The 25,709-nt window shown below is 51.0% G+C and overlaps 1 protein-coding gene across 7 annotated transcripts in view; it reads left to right on the forward strand.

Moving 5' to 3' along the window:
* The first annotated feature begins 2,740 nt into the window (after positions 1–2,740).
* TBC1D9B (TBC1 domain family member 9B) overlaps positions 2,741–25,709 on the forward strand; it is a 41,366-nt gene continuing 18,397 nt past the window's right edge. For 4 of the 7 annotated variants that reach the window (XR_011505693.1, XM_044777523.2, XM_044777525.2 and 1 more), the window contains exons 1-7: positions 2,742–2,949; positions 5,367–5,477; positions 8,820–8,938; positions 12,427–12,655; positions 13,721–13,979; positions 15,445–15,652; positions 18,426–18,638. Coding sequence is in view for 6 of the 7 variants with exons in the window: in XM_044777523.2 (XP_044633458.2) it covers positions 2,832–2,949; positions 5,367–5,477; positions 8,820–8,938; positions 12,427–12,655; positions 13,721–13,979; positions 15,445–15,652; positions 18,426–18,638 (1,257 nt within the window). In the remaining variant the exon portion in view is untranslated. Of the gene's footprint in view, positions 2,950–5,366; positions 5,478–8,819; positions 8,939–12,426; positions 12,656–13,720; positions 13,980–15,444; positions 15,653–18,425; positions 18,639–25,709 lie in introns of all 7 variants that reach the window. The other 3 variants (XM_044777526.2, XM_044777522.2, XM_044777527.2) reach the window with 1 other exon arrangement.

Genomic DNA, 25,709 nt, shown 5'->3' on the forward strand with positions numbered 1-25,709 from the left:
AGCACAGGTAATTTGGGGGGGGGGGTGGCTTGGGATATACCTAAATGTGGCAAATGACTTATTTATCTTCACCTGGAGGGATGAAAGGGGAACCATGCGCTTGAATTTCATTCACCATTGGATAGCTTGTGCCAGAAAGAACACACATCAAATATCCAAGAAGCAAAACTGCTAATTAGCTTAATGGGGGCTCGCTGTAGGGGGAGTTACCTTCTCAAGAACACAGACACCTGCATTAGAACGTGAGCTGATTTCTCGGCAATCAGATCTTATACGCCCTTTGAAATGTTCGGGGCAGCACAACTCCTAGGTCCATTTGGTTGATGTAAGTATAATTAAGTAGTGAAATTGTATGGTATAGCCCTGTATGCTGATAGTGTATACCTGTATGTTCGGGATTTGCTAATATAACCATTTCAATAAAAACCCATTGAAAAAGCTGCTTTGGCCACGTGGAGTACTGTGGGTGGTAACCTGTGTCAGGACTTTGGTTGCAAGTGACAGAAACCCCAACCAAAACTGGCTTAAGCAAGAAGGGAATGCAGTGGGTCACAAAAGCTACAATGCCACAGGATACTTGTGTTCATTACCACATGCTTTGGCCCTCAAACACTGACACCAGGACACATTTGCTAGCTTGCTTCCTCTAAGTAAACTCCATTCTCTGGCTCCGGGAGGTGGTAGCCCCGTCAGCACAAAAGCTGGTATACTTCTCCAAGAGGTAAGCAGACCAGAATAGCCTCTTCTTGGCCCTGATTGGCTTGGTTGGAGGCACATGGCCATCACTGAACCAGCCACTGTGGTCACAGAGGTTGAATGTGCTGATGGCCAAGGCCAGCATGGGCTCCACTTCTGCAGCCCAGGAGTGCATTTGGCTTCACCTGAAAGGCAGGAGCTGAGAGTTCTAAGGTGTGGTTCCCACAGCAAAATCTTGATGCTGTACAGGAAGAAATGGATGCTGGGGCAAAAGCAGCAGATGTCCAGTACATGTAGAAAAGAGCTGGAGCCAAAAAGGCCTGGACGTCAGTACCACCTCTACCATTTACTAAATGAACTTCGCAAATCATTTCACCTGCCTGAGTTCAGTCTATCTCTATAATAGGGATCATAAAATACCTATTTCATGGGGTTAAGGTGTGGGGATTAGATTTAAAATAATGTAAAAAGTAGGCTTAATATCATATACCCTATAACCATCTAGTATCTGGGATATATAAATAACTCTCACAATTCAACAATAAAAAGACAATCCAATTTAAAAATGGGCAAAGGATATGAGTAGACATTTCTCCAAAGAAGATATACAAATGACCATCAAGCACATGAAAAGATGCTCAGCATCGTAAATCATTAGGGAAATGCAAATCCAAACCACATGAGATACTACTTCATATCCATTAGGATGGCTATAATAAAAAAACAGACAATAACAAGTGTTGAAATAGAGAAACCACAACCCTCACACATCACCAATGGGAATGTGAGATGGTGCAGCTGCTTTGGAGAACAATTTGTTCCTCAAAAAGTTAAACATAGCTTTATGATAGGACCCAACAATTCTCCTAGGGATCTAAGAGAACTGGAAACATGTGCACACAAAAACGTGTACACAGATGTTCATAACAGCATTCTTCACAAAAGTCAAAAAGAGGAAACAACCCAAAAATGTCCATCAACTGATGAACAGATAAACAAAATGTTGCATATCCATCTTGAAGTTTCATTCAGAGGCTCAAGCAACATTTCAGAAGGCTTTTGATCACTCTGGCGGTCAACCATGAAACCACCTATTTATGCCTACATCTATCATACTAGACTCTGGAATGCCAGTGACAGAGACCCAATTGGAAAGCAGCTTAGGCCTCCCAGCATGATTCTAAAGTGCCCCCTTACCCCCGCCCTCCTGCTGGATCCTTGGGTAGGCTCTGGCCAGCAAGGTGATCCTGCATCCCAATTGGCCCTGGACATTCTGGATGCAGCATACTGCCCCCAGCAGAGTTAACAGTTCCCCCGTTCACTCAATAGGGTCAGCGTTTGGACTGCGAGCCGGTCGACCCCTCTGGACCGGCACTGGGAGGGTAGGAATCCACATCCGCAGCCCCGCATGCTGCCAGCCCATGCCTATGCAGAAACCCCTGGGGTCACAGGGGCCGGCCCTGTCTCGACACACGGAGGCCACCCCACCTCTGTGTCGCCATCTGTCAGGTGAGGGGACTGCACTGATTTCTGTGGAGCCTGCCAGCCTCAGGGCTTCCTGACACACTCTCCTGGGCTCCCGGACGTTCTCTTAGTCTTAGGTCCAACAGTCGGTCGGAATTCTGAGAATTATGACAATCGTCAAACCTTCTTCCAGCCGCCCTTTGCAATGTTAACACGCACAGGGTTGCACTGCACGATCAGCCAAACGTGTATTTCCAAATGCTGTTTCTTTACATTTCCCCCCAAACCCTGGACAGGTTTTCATGCAACGCGGGGGCCCTCCTCTCTGGACAACCAGTCCCCCGGATATGTGGACTCGGCCATGATGGCCGGAGGCCCGCGCCCCGAGCTGGACATCCCCTGTGTACCGCGCCGCCGTACTGAGCGCCGCGCGTGGAGCACCCGGGGAGGCGGCCCCGGCGGGGGGTGGGGGGGCGCGCGGGGCGCCGCGAGGGGCGCGCAGCGGGGCACGCGTCGGGGGGGAGGGGGGCGCTGAGGGGGCGCGCAGGCCCGGAGTCGGCGTCCGCCCGGTGCGCGCGCCCGCCAGGGGGCGCCGGCCCCGCGCCCGCCCGCTCGGCACGGCTACGGCGGCGGCGCTTCCGCCTGGCGGGCCGGCGGGGCAGCGGCGCGCGATGTGGCTGGGGCCGGAGGAGGTGCTGGTGGCCAACGCGCTGTGGGTGACGGAGCGAGCCAACCCCTTCTTCGTGCTGCAGCGGCGCCGCGGCCACGGCAAGGGCGGCGGCCTCACGGGTGAGAGGCGCGGGGGCCGGCGGCCCGCACGGGCCTGGGCGCGGCCGGGCGGGCGCGCTCGCGGCAGCAGGCCGGGCGGGAGACGGGGACGGGGCGCCGCGTGGAGGCTGGCGGCGGCCTGCGCCCGCGCCCGGTGCCCGGCGGCTTCCCGGCGGCCGGCCGAGCGCCTGGCGCTTCCTGGAGCGGGGCGCCGCCGCTGAATGTCGGCGACGTCGCCGGGTCCTGGCCCTCCGCCTCAGTTTCCCCAAGCGCTCTGAGGGACAGGGGACACGGGCACACGTTTCCTTCTGCGCCTTTCGTTGCCCCCTCACCAGAGAATTGCCGCTGCAGCGAGAGCAGAGGTCGCCGAGTCGCCCCCGCTGCCCTCTGAGCCCCGGGCGCGCGGCGCTGGGGACGCGGCCTGGCCGGACTGCCGCGCGCCGCCGGGAAGCGAGCCGGGCACGCCGCCGGCCCCGAGGAGGCTGGGCGGCGTGCGCACCCGCGAGCGCCCACCGGGGCTCGTGCTCCGGGCCTGGCCGCCGCCCCGCCCCAGCCCGGCCGCTCCGCTCTGCGGCCCGGTGTCGGCGGACGGGACTTCCGGCCGGCGTGGCGGGTCCTCCGGCCCCCGGAGCGGACATTCTGTGGGCGCCCGCCGCGGCCCGGGGAAACCGGCGCCCCTCCGCGCCTCGGGCCTCCGCGCAGCCTGGGGCCCGGCCGCGCCCCTCTGCGCTCCGCCTCCGCCGAGACGGGCTCCCCCGGCGAACGCCCCGCTGCAGGCGGCTGGGGCGAGCCGGGCTGCCACCCCTGCCGCGGCCTGCCCTGCGCCGGCCTCCTGTCCCGGCTCCGGACCGTCGTCTCCGGGGAGGGGCGGCCGGCGCCACCCGGCCTCTGCCTCGAAGAGTAAGCCTATGCCGAGCTGCCCGCCGCGTGAAAAGCCCTCAGGTCTCGGTCGACCCGGTGGCCCAGCGGCTCAGTCCGCTGCGGCGGCCCAGGGTGTCGCCGGTTCGGATCCCGGGCGCGGACACGGCACCGCTCCTCAAGCCTTGCTGAGGCGGCGTCCCACGTGCCACAACTAGAAGGACCCACAACTAAAAATACACAACTATGTACAGGGGGGCTGTGGGAGAAAAAGGAAAACATAATCTCTAAAAACAAACAGCTCTCAGGTCTTACAACGTGAAGATGCCAACGTATAAAGATGAAAATTTCCAAGACCAGAAGAGAAACCCCAAAAGAAGACATGAAAAAAAATGTATTCCAAACGCTGATAAACTTGAATAAGCCCTTTATCTGCAATTTAGAGAGACATTTTAGAGCATTTCATTAAACCAAGTGAAAGATTAGAGACTGCTGGCTCGGGTGTATGTGAAGAGTACCTTCTTTTGTAATCGGTAATTTTATTAATTAAAGACTAGACAGAAAAATATAGTTAAAAATGGAATATGAAACAAGGGTTAAAGTCGTAATAAAACTAATAAAGAGTAATAAAATCAACAGAAATTATTCTGACATCAACAGGAAAATGGTAACAAAATATTTTCAGATCACACCAAAAGCAGTAGTTCATTAAAAGGAAAAAATAAATTTCCAATTGGAACAATGAACAGGCTTTTAGGTAGCTTGATAATGAAGAGGAGTGAATCAGATACAGTGGTCAAGGTTGGACGTTTCCTCTCATCTGCTGGGGAAGTAGTGACATTGACAATGGCTGTATGGGATGAGAAGGAAAACTAGAAATGTCCTAAAACGCTTCAGTTCAGAGATGGAAAAAAAACTGGATCAATCTTTTCCCAAATTGGACAATTCTAAAAATTTGCACGTCCTTTTCAGCCATGACTTTTGAGGCTGCAAGGAACTTCCTTAAACTTTCCATAATAAAAATGTGTGATTCGTTGGCAGAAGGACTGCATCATCTTCCTGTTGTTGATTTGTAAAATGATGTTGCAAAATCATTGTCTTATGAAAAATGCCATGGGAATACCATGGAAAATGTATCTTAAGAGATGTGTCTGGCAGTTAATAAAACACATTGTATTATTTTTCTGGATTTTGTGATATATGTGGTATTTGTTTTGTTTTTAATTTGTAAGTTATACTTCCTTATTCTAAAGAAATACTTGTTTTCAAACCTAATTTTGTATTTTTCTTAAAGAGAGCCTCCCAGAATTGTTTAAGCTTTGGACAGCCTCTGCCTGCCAGTGCTCCTGAGTCGGGGATGTGCAGAAGCTTCAGGAAGAAGTGGGAGGGGACTTTTTGATAGGGCTCAGACGCTAGTTGAAGGCCTTGGAGGGTAAAGATTTCTTGGACGAGGGTGATGCAGGGTGTCTCTCCCTCTCGGCTGGGGCACGGGGCGGGGGGCAGTCCTGGCTGCCTGCTGCCCGGCTCAACTCTCAACACAGCCTGCCCTCACCCTCCACTTTTCTCTGCCTTGCTCCCAGGTCTTCTCGTGGGCACCCTGGACGTAGTGCTGGACTCCAGCGCCCGAGTGGCCCCTTACCGCATCCTGCACCAGACCCAGGAGTCGCAGGTCTACTGGACAGTGGCGTGCGGTAGGTTTCCAGAATGAGAAGGGGTGCTGGGCAGGGCAGTCATCTTCCTCCTCGCAGGCCCCTTTCCCCTTGGTGTGAATGAATGAATGAAGGCTTACAACGACGAGTTTGTTCAAAGCCAAGCAGAGAAGCCCAGTAAGACCTCTGCTCTCCTGGTTCCAGAGCCTGAGTGGGGTGCTGAGGGGCTTCCTGTGGGTGGGACCATCCCTGAGGGGGCCTAGGGAGGTTAGGGTGTGCCTGGAGATGCTTTAGTCTATGCTGGGCCCTCGGGGTTTTCATCTGTCTTAGTGAGGTTCTTTCTCAGGGAGCAGAGGGGGAGGGCCCATGGCAGCGAGAGAGGCCCCTCCATGGGCAGAGAGCAGCGTGGCCTTGCTGTGTGGCTGTGTGGGAGCCCCTTTGGGGGCAGCAGGGCCTGGTGCTGGGAAAGGGCCTGCTACTCTGTGGAGCCCCAGCCCTTAGGCTTAGGCCGCACGCTAACCTGCTCTCACTTCTGCCAGACCCTCAGCCCTGCCCTGGTCAGGCCCCCATACTCACCTGCCCTGGCCTCTGCCCATGCCTCTCTCCCCCTTGCCCATGCCCTCGCCTTCAGCTCTCCCAAACCAGACAAGGTCCTGCTGGCACCTGCCCAGTGAATCCTGACTCCTTAGGCTGCCATTAAAGGACTTTCAGGGTCTGCCTGCCTCCATTTCTGTCATTCTCCCCCATGCTCACACCTGGCCTTCAGGCAGACCAGATGCTTGCAGGGCCTGAAGTTAGCACCACACTCGGCCTGGCTGGTATGCGTACCGCGTCCCCCACGTCCACCTTACCTCCTCTTGCTCTGTTGAGAACCTGTCAAATGTTACCTCGTATGGAAAACCTTCTCAGATTCCCCAGACCCATGTACTTAGCCTTCTTTCTTCTCTAGACTTGCCATGTCTCCACCAGCACTTTTATGCTGAAGGCTTGCTGCCTCTCCTCTTGGACCCGTGGTTCCCTGAGGGTGTGGGTTGGCTCTGCAGCCAGGCAACCTGGGTTAGAGTTATGATTGGGGTCACTTCCCGGCTACATGACTTTCAACAACTTACTTAACCTCTCTGTGTCTCAGCTTCATTGTTTAAAATGAAAATAATGGTACTTGTCTCCAAGATGCTCTAAGAATTAAATAAAATATCCCATGAAAATTTCTTAAAACAGAGGTAGCAGTTAATAATTTAATTAACTATTATATTCCTTGTACTCCCAGTACCTAGCATAGAGATGGCACAGTTTGTATTTACTTAGTACTAAATGAAGATGGAGTTCCTTTTAACCAATAATTCTTTTAAGTGCACATGTGTAAATATTTATAATTAAAGTGCAGATAGATCCTCACAGGCAGTGTGGACAAGATTTCTTCTGTTTTAGGTTGCCAGGACCGTGTGTGTAAAAGGGAGTGATATGGTAGTGTTGCATCATGTGCAAATTTAACTTCCAAATTCGAATGAGGGTTCTTGGCAAAAAGAGAGAGAGAAAGAAATCTCTTCCCTTACCAACTAGACTTTGGCCCCCATGAACCAGAGAAAGGAGCCTGTAATAGAAACGCAAAGGAAAATGAAAACAAAGGTAATCTATGGATGATCTGGGATAATTTTGATCGCCTGGTGCTACTCACTGTAAGTCATATGAGTCCAGGTTTGTCATTTTCACGTGGGCATCCTTGCGCAGGCCCACAGGGAAGGGTCTTTCTGCAGAATTGCTTGTGAGTGTGGTGGGCTGCTTGGGGAAATGTAAAGAAACAAATCAACCTGAACGGAGATGTGCCTGTGACAAGTGACAGAGCCATGAGCAGGTGCCTGGGTGGGGCAATGATGGGGACCAGCTTGGCCTGGCCAAGGCAGGGTCAGGACTCAGTTTTCATCTGGTGAAAGAGTGTTTCCAGGTAGCGAAGATGGGGTGACCAGGGATCAGGCGCCCACTGAAAATGTCTATGTCTGCAGCTGTGTTGGACTCGTGTCTTGCTAAGGCTCCGTCCGTGCCATGTATGCAGGCCTTCCCATGGGTCACAGGTTCGGCTGGGCCTTCTGGACACTCCCAGTCCCTGAGCCGTCTCACCCCAGGTCAGCTAGAAGGAGGCCTTCACTCCTCTTCTTATTCTTGTGACCATTCATTCAGGAAACAGTTCTTGAGTGCAAACCTAGGCACATGCAGAACTCCAAACAGTGGGGTGCCAGGGCAGGGGAGCCAGGCCAGGGCAGACCTTCTCTCATCCCTTTGCTTCTCCTGGGGCCCTTCTTGCCCAGTTCCTTGGTGGAGGCAGAGAAAACAGCTGCCCGACTCTTTGGGAGTGGTGTTGGTCTGCCTTGTCTGAGTTTTTCCATTTCCACTGGGCCTGCAGTTCCTTTAAGGGCCCCTCCCTGAGGAGGACAGGGACCACCTCCTAGGCAGGGCAGACTCTGGGGGCCAGCCAGAAGCTGAAGGGATCAGACAGGGGTCGCTGGAGGAGGCAAGGGTGGGGCTGGGATGTTAGAGGGATGAGGAGCAGGGGCATGGCAGGCAAAGGCCAGGGGTGGAGGGGTAGGGGGAGTGCGTCTGGCCAGCGCAGCAGGAAACCAGCCAGCCAAGGGCCTGGAGCCCTGTGGGAAGCTCCAGCTGCCACCTGTGGATGCCTGAGTTCTCAGGAGAGCTGCAGGCACTCCTGCCAAGTCTGGCTGTGTCTGATTAGTCAGTGATATATCAAAGGCCACATGAAGTCCTTTTATCTTGAGACAAATCTTTATAAGTAAGCACACCTGCAGGTGAGTGGATTGTTTCTAGGAGGACACGGGGAGCTAGTGATCACTCTCACTCTAGGCCCTAGGGGGAGATGGGGACTTTACTTTCTGCGGGACTTTACAGTTCTGCCTGAATGTTTTTATTTTTTGTTTTTATCGGGACCATTTATGACTTTTGTTATATACATGAAGTTTAAAAGGAAAAGAGAAGCAGCTTGAAGATTTTAGTCACTTAGATATACAAATTAGGTCGCCTGTTTTAATCTCTTTGAGTTTATGTTTTTTGGTTTTTTGTTCTTTTTAGCTTGGCACCTGAGCCAACAACTGTCGCGAATCTTCTTTTTTTCTTCTTCTCCTCCCCAAAGCCCCCCGTACATAGTTGTGTATTCTGGTTGTGAGCGCCTCTGGTTGTGCTGTGTGGGACACCGCCTCAGCATGGCCTGATGAGTGGTGACACCTCCATGCCCAGGATCCAAACCTGCGAAACCCTAGGCCGCTGAGGTGGAGCAAGTGAACTTAACCACTCAGCCACGGGATGGCCCCTGAGTTTATGTTTAAGGCCTGTGATTTTATGATTTTCCTTTTCTTTATTCCACCAAACTTCCTCTAGGTTCTTCCCGCAAAGAGATCACAAAACACTGGGAGTGGCTGGAAAATAACTTACTGCAGACACTGTCAATCTTCGACAATGAGGAGGACATCACTACCTTCGTCAAGGGCAAAATACATGTAAGGCTCGCCTTCTGCTGCTGGGTCCCCATCCTGCTCTGGGCTGTAGTGTTCGCCTGGTCATCCTCTTGACTCTTCAGACTACACGCTCTAGTCCTACCCCGCTTTACAGAGGTGGGGACCAGGAGTCTGCTGCCATTCTCTTGGTGTTGAAAGGGGCAGTTGACCTCCTTGCCCATGTAGCCCCCTCTTCTCCCGGCCACTGGAGTCTGACTGAGCTGAGCCGGGCATTTTTCATATGAGTCCTGTGCTGAGCACTTTATATTCAGGGGACTTGTTAATCATATGTGGTGTACTTAATGGAATATTTTACACCTATCCACATAATAATTATGAAAAGTGTACCAATGTGTAAAAACCAGCATCACGGTGATATTTAGGTTGTTTCCTCTCGGGCGATAGTTAACAGTATAACAAGCGTTTATCTGAGTGTACGTGGGTCTTGCTTCTGCTCCATTGTTGCCTTAGGTTAGAGTCCCCGGAGGCCTCTTACTGGTTAGACTTTCATTCTGCACAGTTGCTTTGGGCTTTGTGACGTCAGCACTTCGTAGACCTGAAGAGGCAGCACCAGGAGTTCCTCAGCTCCTCTCTGTGCACTTTGGGGTTCAAGGTGGGACCTTTGTTGCCTTTCTAGCTCCAGGAAAACAGGCAAAGAAAGCAGAGGCAAGTCTCCACGCTCCTAATGAGCAAGCTGAGCAATAACCGTAATAATAACAATAATAACAGCAACATTGTTGAATGCTTCCTTTATGCCAGGCCCACACAAACTAAACAAACAGACAGAAGAGTTCTAAATGACTCATGGGCCAAAGAAGAAATGGAAGTTAGGAAATATTTAGAACTGAATGATAATTGAAATGCTACTGCATATTAGAATTTGTGGGATGCAGGGGCTGGCCCGGTGGCACAGCGGCTAAGTGCGCACGTTCCGCTTCGGCCGCCCAGGGTTCACCAGTTCGCATCCCGCATGTGGACATGGCACCGCTTGGCATGCCATGCTGTGGTAGGTGTCCCACATATAAAGCAGAGGAAGATGGGCACAGATGTTAGCTCAGGGCCAGTCTTCCCCAGCAAAAAGAGGAGGATTGGCAGATGTTAGCTCAGGGCTAATCTTCCTTGGAAAGAAAAAAAGAATTTGTGGGATGCAGCAAAGCACTACACAGAAGGAAATTTTAAGCTATAAATTTTATGTTTTCTGGTATGAGAAGAAGAAAGTGGAAATTAATGAGCCAAGTGTCCAATTCAGTAAGAGAAACTAGGAAATTAGAAAGATGTAAATAATGAAGGACAGAAGTCAGTTCCATAGAAAACAAGGGAACAGTACAAAAGGGAAACAGATGAGATCCAAAAATATAAATAAACCCATGACAAAAGTGATCCAGGACAAGAGAGAGAACCCTCAAATAAGCAACACTGGGACAGAAATATGAGAAGCAGAGTTTAAAAGAAGAGAGAGAGGGTGCCATAAACAGCTTTAAGTCAGTAAATTTAAGAATTTAGACTAGATGGACACTTTTTAGAATAATAGGTATTAGCTTCCAATTGCTACCACAACAAGTTGCTGTTAACCTGGTGGCTTAGAACAGCACACCTTCCTTCTACAGTCCTGAGACCAGGCCTGCATGTGGCCTCATGGGCTACAGTCAAGGCGTGGCAGGGCTGTGCTCCTGCAGAGGCTCTGAGCGAAGAATCCGTCTCCTTGCCTTTGCCGGCTTTTGGGAGCCACTTGTACTCCTTGGTTGTTAGCCTGTTTCTTCTTTTTTGATGCCAGCAGTGTAGGTTCTTCAAATCCATTAGTCAGTCTCTCTCTGCACACTTCTGTGGTCTCATCCCCTTTGTGACTCCGACCCTCTTGTCCCCTTCTTTATAAGGACCCCTGTGATTGTATTGGACTCACCCAAATAATCCAGGATCGTCTCCCCATCTCAAAGTCCTTATTTAATCACATCTGCCAAGTCCCTTTTGCTCTATAAAGTAATGTATTCGCAGGTCCTCGGGATTGCTATGTAGACATCTTTGGGGGCCATTATTTGGCCTACCACATAGTATAAGTTAAATTGAGACTCAGGAAGAAATAGGGAACCTGAATATGCCTAAACCTATTAAAGAAATTGAATCAATAATTTAAAATCTGCCCAGTGATTTTTATAGTTGGGTTCTATCAGGCAACAAACAGGAAATCCCAGCCCTATGAGCCAGGCCAGCTCATTCCTGTTGGTGGGACCATTACTCTTGAGTAGAGACAGGTGGAAAATGCAGAGCAGGCCATGTTAGCCCCTCTGCTCCCTGCTTTAGGGTCTCCCTGGTGCAGCTGGAGGGAGTTGGGGGGCAGGGCAACTGGTGATGACCTACAGGCTGTCCAGAGCCCACCTAGTGTTTTCCAGGAGGGAGGGGATGCTAATAATGCAGAGGGCACTTTGCAGAGCCTTTTTTTAGATGTGGAGCTAGTTCCTGCAGGAGTATTCCAGGGAGTACCGGAGGCAGCTTGAGGGAGTGAAGACGTGGAGATCACAGCCACTGCAGTACTGGCTATCCTGAGATCAGGGGCATCGGAGCATACCCCACCTTTGGGTCCTCGCTCCAGTTGCTGGCTATCCTCCCTGCCCATGGAGGAAGGGACACAAGGCGGCCAGGAGGTCTGGCAGAAACAGCAGGCCCGCCCCATGCCCTGGCCTTGAGTTCCCTTAGTTTACTGAGTAATCGTCCTCCAGAAAATCTGTGTGCACACTTCAAGCCGAGTGTACTAAGAACCTCTTTTACCCCAAGAGGTTTGGGGCTGGCTCTGTGGCCCAGGGTGATGTCTCTGGGTAACCTGAGCCCAGTGAAGATGCTGGCAGGACACAGATAAATGTGCGCTGAGCCAGGTGGGCCCTGAGCTGGTCCATGGGTGCTGAGCTGGTTGTGGGCAGAGGTGAGAGGCAGGAGCCACCTGGTGTATGGAGGCAGAGGGGACTGTCTAACACAGAACATCCTCCAAGATGTTGTCATGGGAAAAGCACTTCACAGAACAGTGCCACATTGAGATGCCGTTTGGGTAGAGAGAGGAAGAGAGAAAGCTGCCTGCCTCAGTGCCTGCAGGTCTGGGAAGACCCGGCGGAGTAGCTGCAGGGCGGGAGAGGGAGACTCCGCTTTCACTGAAGACATTTTTCTGCCAATTGCATTTTTTACCATGTTTACATATTATATTTTTCAGAAATTTTGCACAAAAATAAATAAAATGCTTATTTTAAAAGTCGCCGCCCTGAGCCAGTGGTGATAATAGCTCAGGGAGCTGAGGGAACTTGCCTGGCATCTGTCCGACCATGTGTGTCGACAATGCACTGGCCAGATCAGCCAAGGGGGCCTGCCCATGCTGTGGCCCTTGGGCTGGCATCCAAGCATCCTGGTCCCACCACTGGGGTTCCCTGGGCCTCTCTGCTCCCGCCTTTGCCTGGCTCAGCTGTGGGGACCCTTGGCCTGCATAAACCAGTCCCCTTGTCCTCCTCCAGGGTATCATCGCGGAAGAGAACAAGAACCTGCAGCCCCAGGGAGACGAAGACCCGGGGAAATTCAAGGAGGCCGAGCTGAAGATGCGAAAGCAGTTCGGGATGCCTGAGGGGGAGAAGCTGGTCAACTACTACTCCTGCAGCTACTGGAAGGGCCGCGTGCCACGGCAGGGCTGGCTCTACCTGTCCGTCAACCATCTGTGCTTCTATTCCTTCCTGCTGGGAAAGGAAGGTGAGCACAGGCCAGCGGGTGGGGGCGGTGGGGGCGCCCCCGCATACCCACGTCCCCCATGTCCCCCAGGCCCTCAACTGGTCCCTCATCCTCAGTGCCTCTGACGTCCGGAAAGTTCACGGCCTCTCCAGACCACTGAAGTTCCTGAGGGGTCTCCCTCCTCTCAGCCCCCAGACATTCTGTCCCCACATACCCACCAGAGGGTCTCCCCAAAACCCAGTGCCACCTCAGTGGCCCACACCAGGAACGCCCAGACTTGAGCCGGCACACACCTGGCTCTTGGGGGCTCCTGTCATGGCCGTCTGCACCGACACGGCTCTTCACATAGTGACTTTCTACACAGGGCCTCTCCTCTGTGAGTTGAGTACTTGAGGGCACACAGTGTCCCTGAATGGCTCCAGGTTACGTGGTACCTTGGGCATGTGCCACTGCAGCCACTTACTGGAGGTCCCTCCCTGCAGGAAGCCTGGCCTCGGGAGATGAGGCAGACTCCTCATGACAGCCAGGACCCTCTGGTGCCATGTCATTCCCAGAAGGAGCCCCCAGGGCTCCAGCCAATTCTAGTATTTCCCCTCCTGAGCCAGGCAAGGCCTTCTGCCTCGTGCATACTTGTCACATTCTCCCCTACCCTTCTCCCCGCCACGCACCTCCTCATCAGTCAGGTGCCGGTGTCCTCTCTGTGCTGGTCACACCATGTTGTGACTTGTTCCCACATCAGTGTACTCCCACCAGATGGGCTTCTCGGGGCCGGGGTCAGCTAGCTCACCTCTGCACTTCCATTTGTGTCGTCCTGCAGCCATTTGTGGGGCAAACGTTTGCACCATCTGTTCTCAGGGCCGAGCACTGGATTGGCCTGAGACGCAGTGGGGGCCGCAGTGGCTCCATTTCCCCTCGTGGAGTGTGTGTCCCGGCACAGCCAGGCTTGGGCACGGGGAGGTGGCGGGCACGTGGTAAATGCTGCCCTCGGAGAGTGGCTCCCCTGCGTGTGTTCTGGGTGCAGGGGGACTCCTGAGCCCCGCCCTGCCCATGTGACTCACTGGTGTGTCTGTCCCCACGGGTGTCCAGTGAGCCTGGTGGTACAGTGGGTAGATGTCACACGGCTGGAGAAGAATGCCACCCTGCTCTTCCCCGAGAGCATCCGCGTCGACACCCGGGACCAGGAGCTCTTCTTCTCCATGTTCCTCAACATTGGCGAGACCTTCAAGCTCATGGAGCAGCTGGCCAACCTGGCCATGCGGCAGCTGCTGGACAATGAGGGCTTCCTGGAGGACAAGGCGCTGCCCAGGCCCTCTCGGCCGCACAGGAACATCTCGGCTCTGAAGCGGTGCGTTGCCCCCAGGGCGAGAGGGGCCCGCCCTCCTCACCCCTCATGGGCTCCCCTCGTGGGAAGGGGTCAGGTAAAGGGGTAGTTTTGGATAGCAGGGGAGGGCACCAAGGGATTCGCAGAGCAGTTGTCCTGAGGGGCCTGCCATTGACGCGGAGGAAGTGCTTCTTGTGTTCTTTCTCCAAGCCTTGGGATGGGGAGGTACCCTTACACTCATTGGTGTCAGACAGGAAGCTGAGGCACAGAGAGGTTGAGTAACTTGCTCAAGGCCCCTCAGCTAGTGAGTGGTGGAGCCAGGGTGTGAGCTGGCTGCCGGACCACCCTGCCCACCACCTGGGTCAGGGTTCCCCCAGAGGCTGCATCTGGAAGGCTTTGGTGAATCCAGGCTTAGGATGGACAGCCTCCATCCCACAGTAATTGACACCTCTTCCTGGACCCTTTGGCCAGTGGCCCCTCGTAGCCATGGTACCCAGTGCCCTGGCCTGGAGCTGAAGTGCAACCAAGGAAATGGCCTCGTGTGCACCTCTGAGGTCTCTGCTGCCTTGTCCGTGGGTATTGGCAGACAGAGGAATGAGTGATAGCGGCCCCTGCCCCCAGCACTTCTGTTTGCGTTCCTCAACTGTGGCTTCACGGGAAACCCGCAAGGCTGGCTGGGAGCTCAGAAGTTCATGGATTTATATCCATGTGCTCAGAAACCTCATCCCTGCCCGCCGTTTTCTGGGTGACATTCAGACTGGCCTAGGCCCAGACTCTGGGATGCACCTTCAGAACACCATCCGCAAGGATGTGACTCTCCTAATGCAAGTGACAAGGTTGCTTTTGGAACCTTCCAGAAAGAAAGTAAGCAGGACCAGGACTTGACACTTACGCTGGGCACTGTCCATCAGGGTGTGCCCATCAGGCCCTGCTCAGGCTTCTGGCAGTCCTCGTGGGCCTGTCGAAAGAGATGTTTATGAGAACAGAGCCACCAAAGGGGCGAGGAGCAGGGCACCAGGCAGCCACCTCATACAGCTGTCAGACAGGCAACAGCCTCGTGGGTTTTAGTCTGCACACTGCCTGTCAGGAGGTCCTGGTCTGGGTTTCTAGGTGGGGCTGGGTCTTCCCAGTGAGAAGTAGCTGCCTTGGGGCAGAGGCGTGCAAGCAGAGACAGGAAACCTCGAGGCACTGGGCACTGCCTGCCTGCAGTACTGAGCGAGCAACATGTCACATCCCGTCGCCTCCAGCTGTCCTCCTACAGCCATTGGGTTTCAATGGCATGCTGTTGGCTGACCGCTCCTCTGCTGGTCATACAAATGTCTCACATTATACTTGGCCATTCACGTGCGTGTTTTATTGAACTCTAAGATTCTTGGGCATGACTTGCTCATGGGAGGACCCCAACAGCCTGAATCAGATTAGGAAACCAAGGCCCTGAGGCCCCTCTTGGGTGTGCTGGCCCCGACTCTGGTCCCATTGGTTTCTCCAGAGACCTGGATGCCCGAGCCAAGAATGAGTGTTACCGGGCCACATTCCGGCTGCCCAAGGACGAGCGCCTAGATGGCCACACAGGCTGCACCCTGTGGACCCCGTTCAACAAGCTGCACATCCCTGGCCAGATGTTCATCTCCAGCAACTACATCTGTTTTGCCAGCAAGGAGGAGGATGCGTGCCACCTCATCATACCCCTGCGGGAGGTAAGCCCCAGCCCCAGCTGGCTCTGACCTGACTCAGTGGGGCACCTGGCAGGAATCCCTGGCTGGAATGGCTACTTGGCATTCAGTGATGGCCACATGGCAGGCATGTGGCGAGTCAGCACCCTCCCAAGTACCTGCCCTGTGCCAACCCCTCAGGAGTGGGTGCACTGAATGCCCCCTCAGGTCACCTCACCTTGCCTAGTGGGGAGACAGGGTGGGACCTCGGCACACCAGGAGAGCTCACATTGGGACATAAGAAAACTTCAGAGAGGACCCACACCTCCCTGGTCAGCCCAGGGGCCTCCTGCTGGTGAGTGTCTGTCAGTCCTGCCTGCCGGCCCTGAGGTTGGACGTCGGCAAAGCCCTGCTTGGACTGGGTTTGGAGGACTTTGACTGCACATGCCCCTCCATGTGATTCTCAGAGGCCAACACTGGCCTTGGCTGTGGCTCAGGCTCCAGCAGAGTCTTCAGAAGTCAGCTCTCACCTGTCAGGGGTAGAATCGACTCTTAGCTGTGAGAGGGAGGGGTCGGCTCTCACCTGTCAAAGGTATTTTTTTCTCGGGTTTCCTGGGCTCCCATGGCGATCCAGGTGGAAACAATGCCATTTGTCCTGTGCTGCAGTGAAGCGTGTGGACAGAGAGGGAGAGGGCCCCCGTCTGGATGGAAGGCACTGACCCCAAGGTCAGGGCAGGTCCCAAGGTCTCCTTTTTCTCACGACCTATCAAGGCAGACTGGCTCATTAATTATTGAAGTACAGTGAGGTTCTTCAGTTATAACCTAAATCACAGTATTTTGATGTTATTAAAAACCTAGAGCAACAAGACCTCCGTGGCGTTTGTACAGTGCCCTGAGTTGCAGGTGTAGCTGTGAGTAGGTGTGGGGTAATGTGCTGCCTCAGTTTCCCCAAGGGAAGTCAGACACAAAGAACTCAAAAGAGCCATAGTTCCAGAAGCTCCAGACTGAGGGGCTCAGAGGTAGCCCCTGACCCCACATTCTCTCTTGGTGCCAGTTCTGTGGCTTGGTGCTGGGCGCTGTACTGGCCTGGCCCTGAGGCCTGGGGGCCAGCTAAGGGGTCTCCTTAGGCCACAGCTCCACTCTGCTGCTGAGTACTGATGTTTCTGATGGCAGAGGGCTCTGGCTGAGCTGTGGAGCAGGACCACGTCATCCTCTTGGGATGGGTCTCTGCAGCTGGTCAGGATGGAGGCCTGGCCCAGCACTGACCGATCCTCAGCACCCTAGCCAGGGGCTTCACAGGGGCTCCTCCCTCAGAGCCAGCTGCACTCGTGTGTCCAGTGGGCCCCTGAATTTGCGGTCCCACACATGCTCTTTGCATCCTCACCTCAGGAGGCAGTGCTGCTTCCATCCATCCTCTTGGGTGAGAGGTGGAAGCCACCCTTGATTCTGACCGGGCTGTATCCCAGCCATAGCACGTCCTGTCAGCTTGCCCTCTGGGTCACCTCCCTTCCTCTGCACTAGGACACTGTCGTCTGCTTGGGCCACCTCGAGAGTGTCCTGCCCGCACCCAACCCCTTTAGGACCATCCACCCACAGCAGCCAACGTAATTCAGAGTGTCAGTCAGAGCATGTGGTGCCCTGCCTCAAATCCCCCAGGTTCTTCTCTTGTGACTAGAAGAATCCCCAACTGCCTGCTGTGACCTGAGAGACTGTCGTGAGCCATCTGCCCCTTCTCAGACCTCAGCTCACACACATGCAGATGTATGTGTGCACACACTCACATACACATACAGCACACACTCATGCAGACACGTGCATGCATAGGCACACGCACTCACAGTCATTCACGTACACATGCCACACACTCGCACACGATACACCACAAACTCACATGCACAGGCACAGGTACATGTACACATGCACCACCCCCACATACAGACATGCGCGTGTACACATATGCACCACACACGCATGCCACATGCGCGCATGCACACACACACGTATGCATGCTCTTACGCATACATCCACACTCACATATATATACACACTCACAAGCCCCATCCCACCCACCCTCACTCAGTCTGCCCCAGCTTCTCCAGCCTTTCCTTGTCCATCTGGCCAGTCCGGCCCCTCCTCAGGGTGGTTGCCAGCCCTCTGCCCCAGTTCCTCACCTGGCTGCACCAGGTCTCAGCTCAGTTGCTATCTGCCCAGAGGAGCCTTCAGCGCGAAGCAGCCCAGCGGCCTCCCTACTCAGCCCTGGTGACTGTGCTTCATTTGCATGCCCATTTTCTGCCCCCACCCTGGGCTGTAGGCTCTGCAGAGGCGCCCCCTGAAGACCATGCTGTGTCTTCCATGGCTTGCTGCTCTGTCTGCATGCCTTGGGGTCAGAGCCAGGCCGAGGACACACCTGTCAGCAGGTGTTCTGGGCACCAGTGCTTAGGACGGCTGTGCAAGGTGGGCTCCTCTGCGTGCTTCAGCGTGGGGGAAAACTGGCCATCTTTGGGAAGCCAGAAGGACCAGTAGCTGGGCTCAGCACTTTACGTTCTGCATCTTCATCTTCATGACAGTCCTGCAAGGCTGATGTGCTCACCCCCACCGACGGTGAAAAACGAGCTTAGACATGCACGGAACTTGCTCAAGGTCACCAGCAGCAAGTGGCAAAGTCAGAATATGAGTCAGGTTGGGCCCGGAGAGCCCCCCCGTCCACTCCCTGCACTGTGCCCCAGAGAGGACCATCTGAGGCTGCTGTGCTCTCATATTCACAAAACTGCCCAGCTCCACGTCCCAAGATACACCTAAACTGTCTTTGCCTTCTTAGGTGACCATTGTCGAAAAAGCCGACAGTTCCAGTGTCTTGCCCAGCCCTCTGTCCATTAGCACCAGGAGCAAAATGACCTTCCTGTTTGCCAACCTGAGAGACCGTGGCTTCCTGGTTCAGAAGATCTCTGACTTCCTCCAGAGGACACCGTCCAGGCAGCCGGGCAGCAGCGGCAGGGGGAGGAACACCAGTGCCATGGACCCGGCCCCAGAGGTGAGGGGACCCCTTGGGAGCAGCAGGGTTGCAGGGGAGTCAGGGCCAGGAGAAGAGCTGTGGCAGCCATCAGCATCTGTGCTGGAGCCTGCCCCCTGTGAGGTCTGCTGTGGGCCGTGGGCTAGGCAGGGTCCTACTGGGTGCTGGGTGGAGAGCCTAACCCAGTCCCCATCTCAGGTGGCTGGGCCACACACACATTGCCCCAGGTCACGTGCCTCTCCACCCGGCCATGCACCCCAGTCCTGAGCATCACCTGCCTGCCATGAGTCCCATTCACATACAGAGCCTCTGGCTGACCAGCCATCTTCGCTTCGTCCCTTGAGGATGTCTGTGCTCGGAGAGCAGGAGCCGTGCTGTTCAGGCCCATCCGGCTCGGCTTCGTTCAACTGGGGTTTCTCCCGTCTGTTTTTAGTCTGAGGTTCTTATAGGGAAACACCCCCTTTTTAAAGACTTCAGTGTAATATTATTATACCAACAAACTTAATAATAATTCCTTACTATGAAATACTTGTGCTCACATTTCCCACATGCAGGTGTGCCATTTGAATTGAGGTACGCAGAGGTTGTGCAGACATTACTGTTGGTTGATATGTCCCATAAATCTCTTCTATCTACAGACGTCTGCTCCCCTGAGCTCTTTCTCTTTTTCTTGCAGTATTTTGTTGCAGGAATTGGGTCATTTTTGCTGTGAAGGTTCTCACAGTCCAGTTTTTGCTGGTTGCTTCCCCTGGAGGCATGTATCGGCTCCCTTTGTCCCTGTTTCCTGTGAGTTGGTGGTTGAGTAGTGAGATCCACGTCAGATTCAGGTTCAGTTGTTTGTGTTTGGCGGGCAGGTCTTCTTGAGCAGGATTAAGGTGCTGTGTGCTCCCACCAAGGGGTATCCAACCCCTGGTCATCTCGTGTGCTGGTACAGCTTGTGGAGGTGCACTGCCAGATCCAGCAATTCAGTAGGGCTGCAAGGTGATGGCTCCCTAATGCTATCACTCCTTCTGTTTATTAGCCGGAGCCCTTTCCTGCTGAGAAACTACCCTCCTCACCCGCTCGGCTGCCTGAGGCACAGTTCAGATAGGAAAGGCAGAGTAAATCTTTTGTTCTTTCCTTTTATTCACCAGTTGTTAAAATGATGAGTTGCTTTTCTAGTATCCTCCAAAGGTGACCAATTCATTTTTATGTTTATTTTTCAGTGTAATTATATATGAACTTACAGATTTAAGCAACTTGACATTTTTTGATCCATGACAGTTATTATCCTCAGTCCATCCGTGACCAAAGGGAGCTTGTTCAGCTTGGCACCTGACTCCTTTTGGCACAACCCTGGCCATGTTTGCTCACTTCCTTGCTTCTTGATATGACAAGATGTGTTTGCTGTTGGTCAGTCTGAATTTGTGAAAACACTTCATGCTTAGAAGAGTCCATATAAAAATCCATATATCTGGTTTCTCTGGAAAAAGCAGCAGCCCTGGCATTACGGGCCCTCATTCGCACTGGGTAGCATTGGAACCAAGTGGTGGCACGTGCCCTCCAGCTCCCCAGAGCCCCACCTGGTTGGCCCACGAAGGCCTTTAAACTTTCCACCCCTGTAATCAATGCTCAGAAGTTATTCAGTAGATAAGGAGTGGATGGGAAGGAGCCAGGCAGAATCTGTGTGCACTGGAGACGTTAAGAAGGGTTTCTTGGGGGGGCCTGGGCTTGATCTGGGATTTCGAGAAAGAATGAGGTTAGATTGGGTGAAAACGGACATGAGCAGGACTGTTGAGCTGCCTTTATGAGGCCCAACACCACAAATGACAGGGCTGACAGGCCAGAGTGAGCACTGTGGCCCCTTCCAAGTGCTCTCCATTGGTTCCCCTCACACATTTCTGTTCCCTCCCGTTAGGTCCCAGGTGCTGTTCTAGGCACCAACAGTGAACAGAGTAGACAAAATCCATGCCTCTCAGAGCTTATGTTCTGCTGAGAGAGACAGATAGACAGCATATGAACATCCAGGAGGTCAGGGAGTGGTAAGGGTCATGGATACAAGTAAAGTGGGACAAGGGCTTGGGAGTGCTGGGAAGGAGGGGCTGTCTTCGATCTATTTTGTTTGTGGGCAGCCTCCCTGATCAAGTGGCATTTGAGCAGGAACTTGAAAGAAGTAAAGGACCAAGCCATAACGTGTGTGGGGAAAGGGTGTTCGAGATAGAAGGAATAGCAGGTACAGAGGCCTGGAGGCAAGATTGACTGGGTACAGGCTAGTAAGAGCAATGAGACCAGTGTCGGAGGTGAGATGAGAGAGCACGCAGGAAGCCAGATCGTGTGAAGCCTGTAGGCCTTTGTAAGCGCTTAGCTTTGACTCAGAGTGAGATGGGAAGCTGTTCGAGGGTTTTGACCTGAGGAGAGACACAATCTATTTATGTTTTAATCGAATTAGTCTGGCCACCATATTGAGAATCAGTTTGAGGTGCAGCTATCCACTACAGAAGCCACACTTGAGCACCTGAAATGCAGCTGGTCCAAATTGAAATGTGCTACAAGTATAAACTACATGCCAGAAGTTGAAGATTCAGTATGAAAAAGAGAATGTAAAACATTTTGATCATTTTTTACATTGATTCCATGTTGAAATAGTGTTTTGGGTATATTGGATCAAATAACATTTATTATTAAAATTAGTTTTCACCAATTTCTTTCATGTTTTTTAATGTGGCTACTAGAAAATTTTAAATTATGTATCTGGTTCTCATTATATTTCTCTTGGACAGAGCTGGACTTGAGAGTGGCAAGAATAGAAGCAGAGATGAGTTGGAAGGCTGTTGCAGTAGTCAGGACATAGGATGATAGGGTCTTGGTCAAGGGTGGTAGCAATGGTAGCAAGGTTGGTGAGAATTGGTCCAATTCAGGATATGTGTATATATATACATATATTTATATATTTTTATCGTGGTAAAATACACATAACATAAAGTTAACCATTTTTAAGTGTACCATTCAGTGGCATCAAGCACATACACACGGTTATACAACCATCACCACCATCCATCTCCAGAACTCTTTTCATCTTGGAAAACTGAAACTCTGGACCCATTAAACACAAACTCCCCAGACCACCCTCCCCCAACCCCTGGCACCCACCATTCTCCTTTCTGTCTCTATGAACTTGACTACTCTAGGGACCTCATGTAAGAGGAATCATACCGTATTTGTCCTTTTGTGACTGGCTTGTTTCACTTAACGTAATATCCTCAGAGTTCATCCATGTTGTAGCATGTATCAGAATTTCTTTCCTTTTTATGGCTGAATGATATTCTGTTGTATATATAGACCACGTTTTGTTTATCCATTCATCCACTGATGGACACTTGGGTTGCTTCTACCTTTTGGCTATTGTGAATAATGCTGCTATGAATGTGTGGGTACAAGCATCTCTTCAAGACTCTACTTTCAGTTCTTTTAGGGATATACCCAGAAGTGGAATTGCTGGGTCAAATGCTAATTCAATTTTTTTTTTTTTCCGTGAGAAAGATTGGCCCTGAGCTAACATCCACCACCAGCCCTCCTCTTTTTGCTGAGGAAGATTGGCCCTGAGCTAACATCTGTGCCCATCTTCCTCCATTTTGTATGTGGGATGCCTGCTACAGCATGGCTTGATAAGCGGTGCGTAGGTCTGTGCCTGGGATCCAAACTGGCAAACCCCGGGCCACCAAAGCGGAATGTGCAAACTTAACTGCTGCACCACTGGCCCGGCCCCTCAAATGCTAATTCAATGTTTAGTATTTTGAGGAATTGCCGTACCATCTTCCATGTGGCTGCACCATTGTACATGCCTACCAGCAATGCAGAAGGGTTCCAATTTCTCCCCATCCATGCCAACACCTGTTATTTTCTGGTTGGTTTTCTTTACAGTAGCCATTCTAATGGACATTAAGTGATATCTCATTGTAATTTTGATTTGCCTTTCCCCAGTGATTGGTGATGTTGAGCATCTTTCCATGTCTTGTTGGCCATTTGTATATCCGCTTTGTAGAAATGTCTATTCAAGTCCTTTGCCTATTTTTTTAACCAGGTTGCTTGTTTTTGTTGGGGAGTTGTAGAAGTTTTTTATATATTCTGGATATTAACCTCTTATCAGATATATGATTTGTAAGTATTTTCTCCCATTCCTTGAGTCGCCTTCTCATTCTGATGATTTGTATCCTTTGGTGCACATGAGTTTTTAATTTTTATGTAGTGCAATTTATCTGTTTTATTACTTATGCTTTTGATGTCATATCCAAGAAATAATTGCCAATCTAATATCATGAAGCTTTTACACTATGTTTTGTTTTAAGAGTTTTATAGTTTTAGTTCTTACATTTATGTCTTTGCTCCATTTTGAGTTAATTTTTGTGTATGGTGTGAGGTAAGGGTCCAACTTCATCATTTTGCATATGGATATCCAGTTTTCCCAACACCATGTGTAAAAACCATCCACTCCCCATTGAGTAATCTTGACACCCTTGTCGAAAATTTTTTACCATATATTCAAGTTTTCATTTCTTGGATCTCAGTTCTCTTCCCTTGGTCTATATGTCTATCTTTACAGTAATACCACACTGTTTTAACTACTGTAGCTTTACAGTAAATTTTTAAATCAGAAAGTACGAGACTTTGAACTTCATTCTTTTTCCAAGATTGTTTTGGCTGTTCGAGATCCCTTGGATTCCATGTGAATTTTAGGATGTATTTATTTCTGTAAAAAACACTGTTGGGATTTTAATAGGGAATAGCACTGAATCTGTGGATCACTTTGAGTAGTACTGACATTTTAACAATATTAAATCTTCTAATCTATCCATGAACATGGGATGTCCTTCCATTTATTTGGATCTTCTTTAATTTTTTTCAGCAGTGTTTTGTAGTTTTCAGTGTACAACTCTTTCACCTCCATGGTTAAGTTTATTCCTAAGTACTTTATTCTTTTGGGGGCTATTGTAAGTGGAACTGTTTTCTTAATTTCCTTTTTGGATGTTTCAGTGTTAGTGTATAGGCTACATTTTGAAGGCAGATCTGAGAACTGATGGATTAGATGTAAGAAATGGAAGAAAGAGTGGGGTTTACAAAAAGATGATGCTGTGGTTTTGGCCTGAGCAGCTTAGAGAAAAGAATGACCATTTAACGACAGGGAGAAGATGCAGGAAGAGCAGGTTTGGAAGAATTCCATTTTAGATGTATGAAGTTTGAGGTCAAGAACAGTGAGAACTAAGACCTAACCACTGGAGATGGCAAGGAGGCCCTGGTGGCCTTGACAAGAGTTGTTCCATGGAAAGACAGGAAGAAAAGGCTGATTGGAGTGTCCTTCAACTGGGACAAGGTGGCAGTGGCAGAGTAATTTAAAAATCTTACCAGATTTCCTCATAAAGATGCACAGAGCAACTTCAAGAGTAAAAGAAAAGACCATAGCAACGTTTTCAACAAAACCAGGTGAAAGGCATCTCACAAGCCCCAGCCTGCAAGTCGGTGGGTCAGACCACCAACTGCAGCAACAGTCTGTCCAGACAGAGAATGAGGAGCTGCGCGGAGGGAGTGGAGGGGAGAGGAAGAGGGTCTGACAGACCTAGGAGTTGGGGATTCCAGAATCACCAAAAACACCCGCCACCCCCACCCCGAGATGACTCACTAAACAGAAACCTCAGCAAGTGAATCTGAGAAACAACCAGAGAAACTGCGAGCAGATTTTTCAGGCTCCAGTTTACAGATAAGTGAACAAAACGAAACATGGAAATCCACTAACGGATGAGCAAAGATCAGAGGATGCTACGCCCAAGCCCTTGAGGATCTGAAACACCCAACAAAAACTCCCTTCCAAAGGAAAGAGGATCCCTGAGAAAAAAAGAGCTTGGACCAAGCAGGGCAGGAAGCCTGAGCGGTGAAGGGGAGAGAGAGAAGCTTCCGTCACTAGAGGGGATGGACCTCAGGAAGTCCTGGAAGAGGGCTACACAGAGAGACGACAGCAGACAGACCCTCAAACCGTGCAATTGGGAAAGCCACCCTGACCCACATCTATCCCATATGTACAACGTCCTCCTGAAAGTACAGAAAAATTCATGCCATTTACACGTGAGCAACAGAGAAAGTCATCATCACATTCTATAGAAAGGTACTGCAGGGGAAAACACCAGCCAAATAACCTTCCACAGACAATGAAAGCACACCAGAAAACTGTACCCTAATATTTCAAAATGATCTAAAAATAATTAGAAAAATGCTGGAAACTACTAAAGAATGGTATAAATAAGAATTATTAGAAAGGTCAAAAATAAAGTGACTAGTCAACATAAAAATGTGAAAAGAGAGTTGACAGGTGTCAGGAAAGAAGAAAAAGTACAGAAATATTTCAGAAATGAATGTCATATAAGCAAGAACGCAAGAATAAATGGACCCCACAGAAATCCATTAAGGGATAAGGAAGAGATGGGAGGAAATGGAGTAGAAAGAAATTCCAACAAATAGAGAAAGAGGGAAAAATAGTCAAGAGAAGCGATAAAGAAGCCAGGGGAAGAAGATCTAACTTATGTATAATGTAGTTCCCCAAAAAAAGGAAACTAAAGCTGTGGAATAGCAACTGATAGAAACTAATAGTCAAGAAAACATTTCTGAACACAAAAGAAGATTGAACCTGCATGGTAGAAGGGCATGTTGTACATCTGGGAAAATCAGTACAGAATCAGCAATACTGAGATAGGATCTAGTAAAACTATTGGACTTCAAAGATTAAAAAAATTATTTGGGGCAACCAGTCAAAAAAGACCAAGTCATTAAAGGAATGAAAACCAGAGAGGCATCAGACTTTGATAGCAACATTTTATACAAAGAGTGACATTTGTAAGATACACAATTTTAAAAAGCTATGACCCAAGAATTTTGTATCCAGCAAACTGCCCTCAGGCGAAGGACCATAGGCAGGCAGGAACACACAGGGATTCCAGGGGTCTGGAATCAGCTTTGGGGAATCTAATAGAGAGCAACCTTCAGACAACCAAGAAACGGTTAGAGAAGCTCTGGCAGAAGGTCAGGGGTGAACACTGAATGTATTTATGGTAGAAATAAGACCAGATC

This window comes from Equus asinus, chromosome 9, assembly GCF_041296235.1.
Source record: "Equus asinus isolate D_3611 breed Donkey chromosome 9, EquAss-T2T_v2, whole genome shotgun sequence".
NCBI lineage: Eukaryota > Metazoa > Chordata > Mammalia > Perissodactyla > Equidae > Equus > Equus asinus.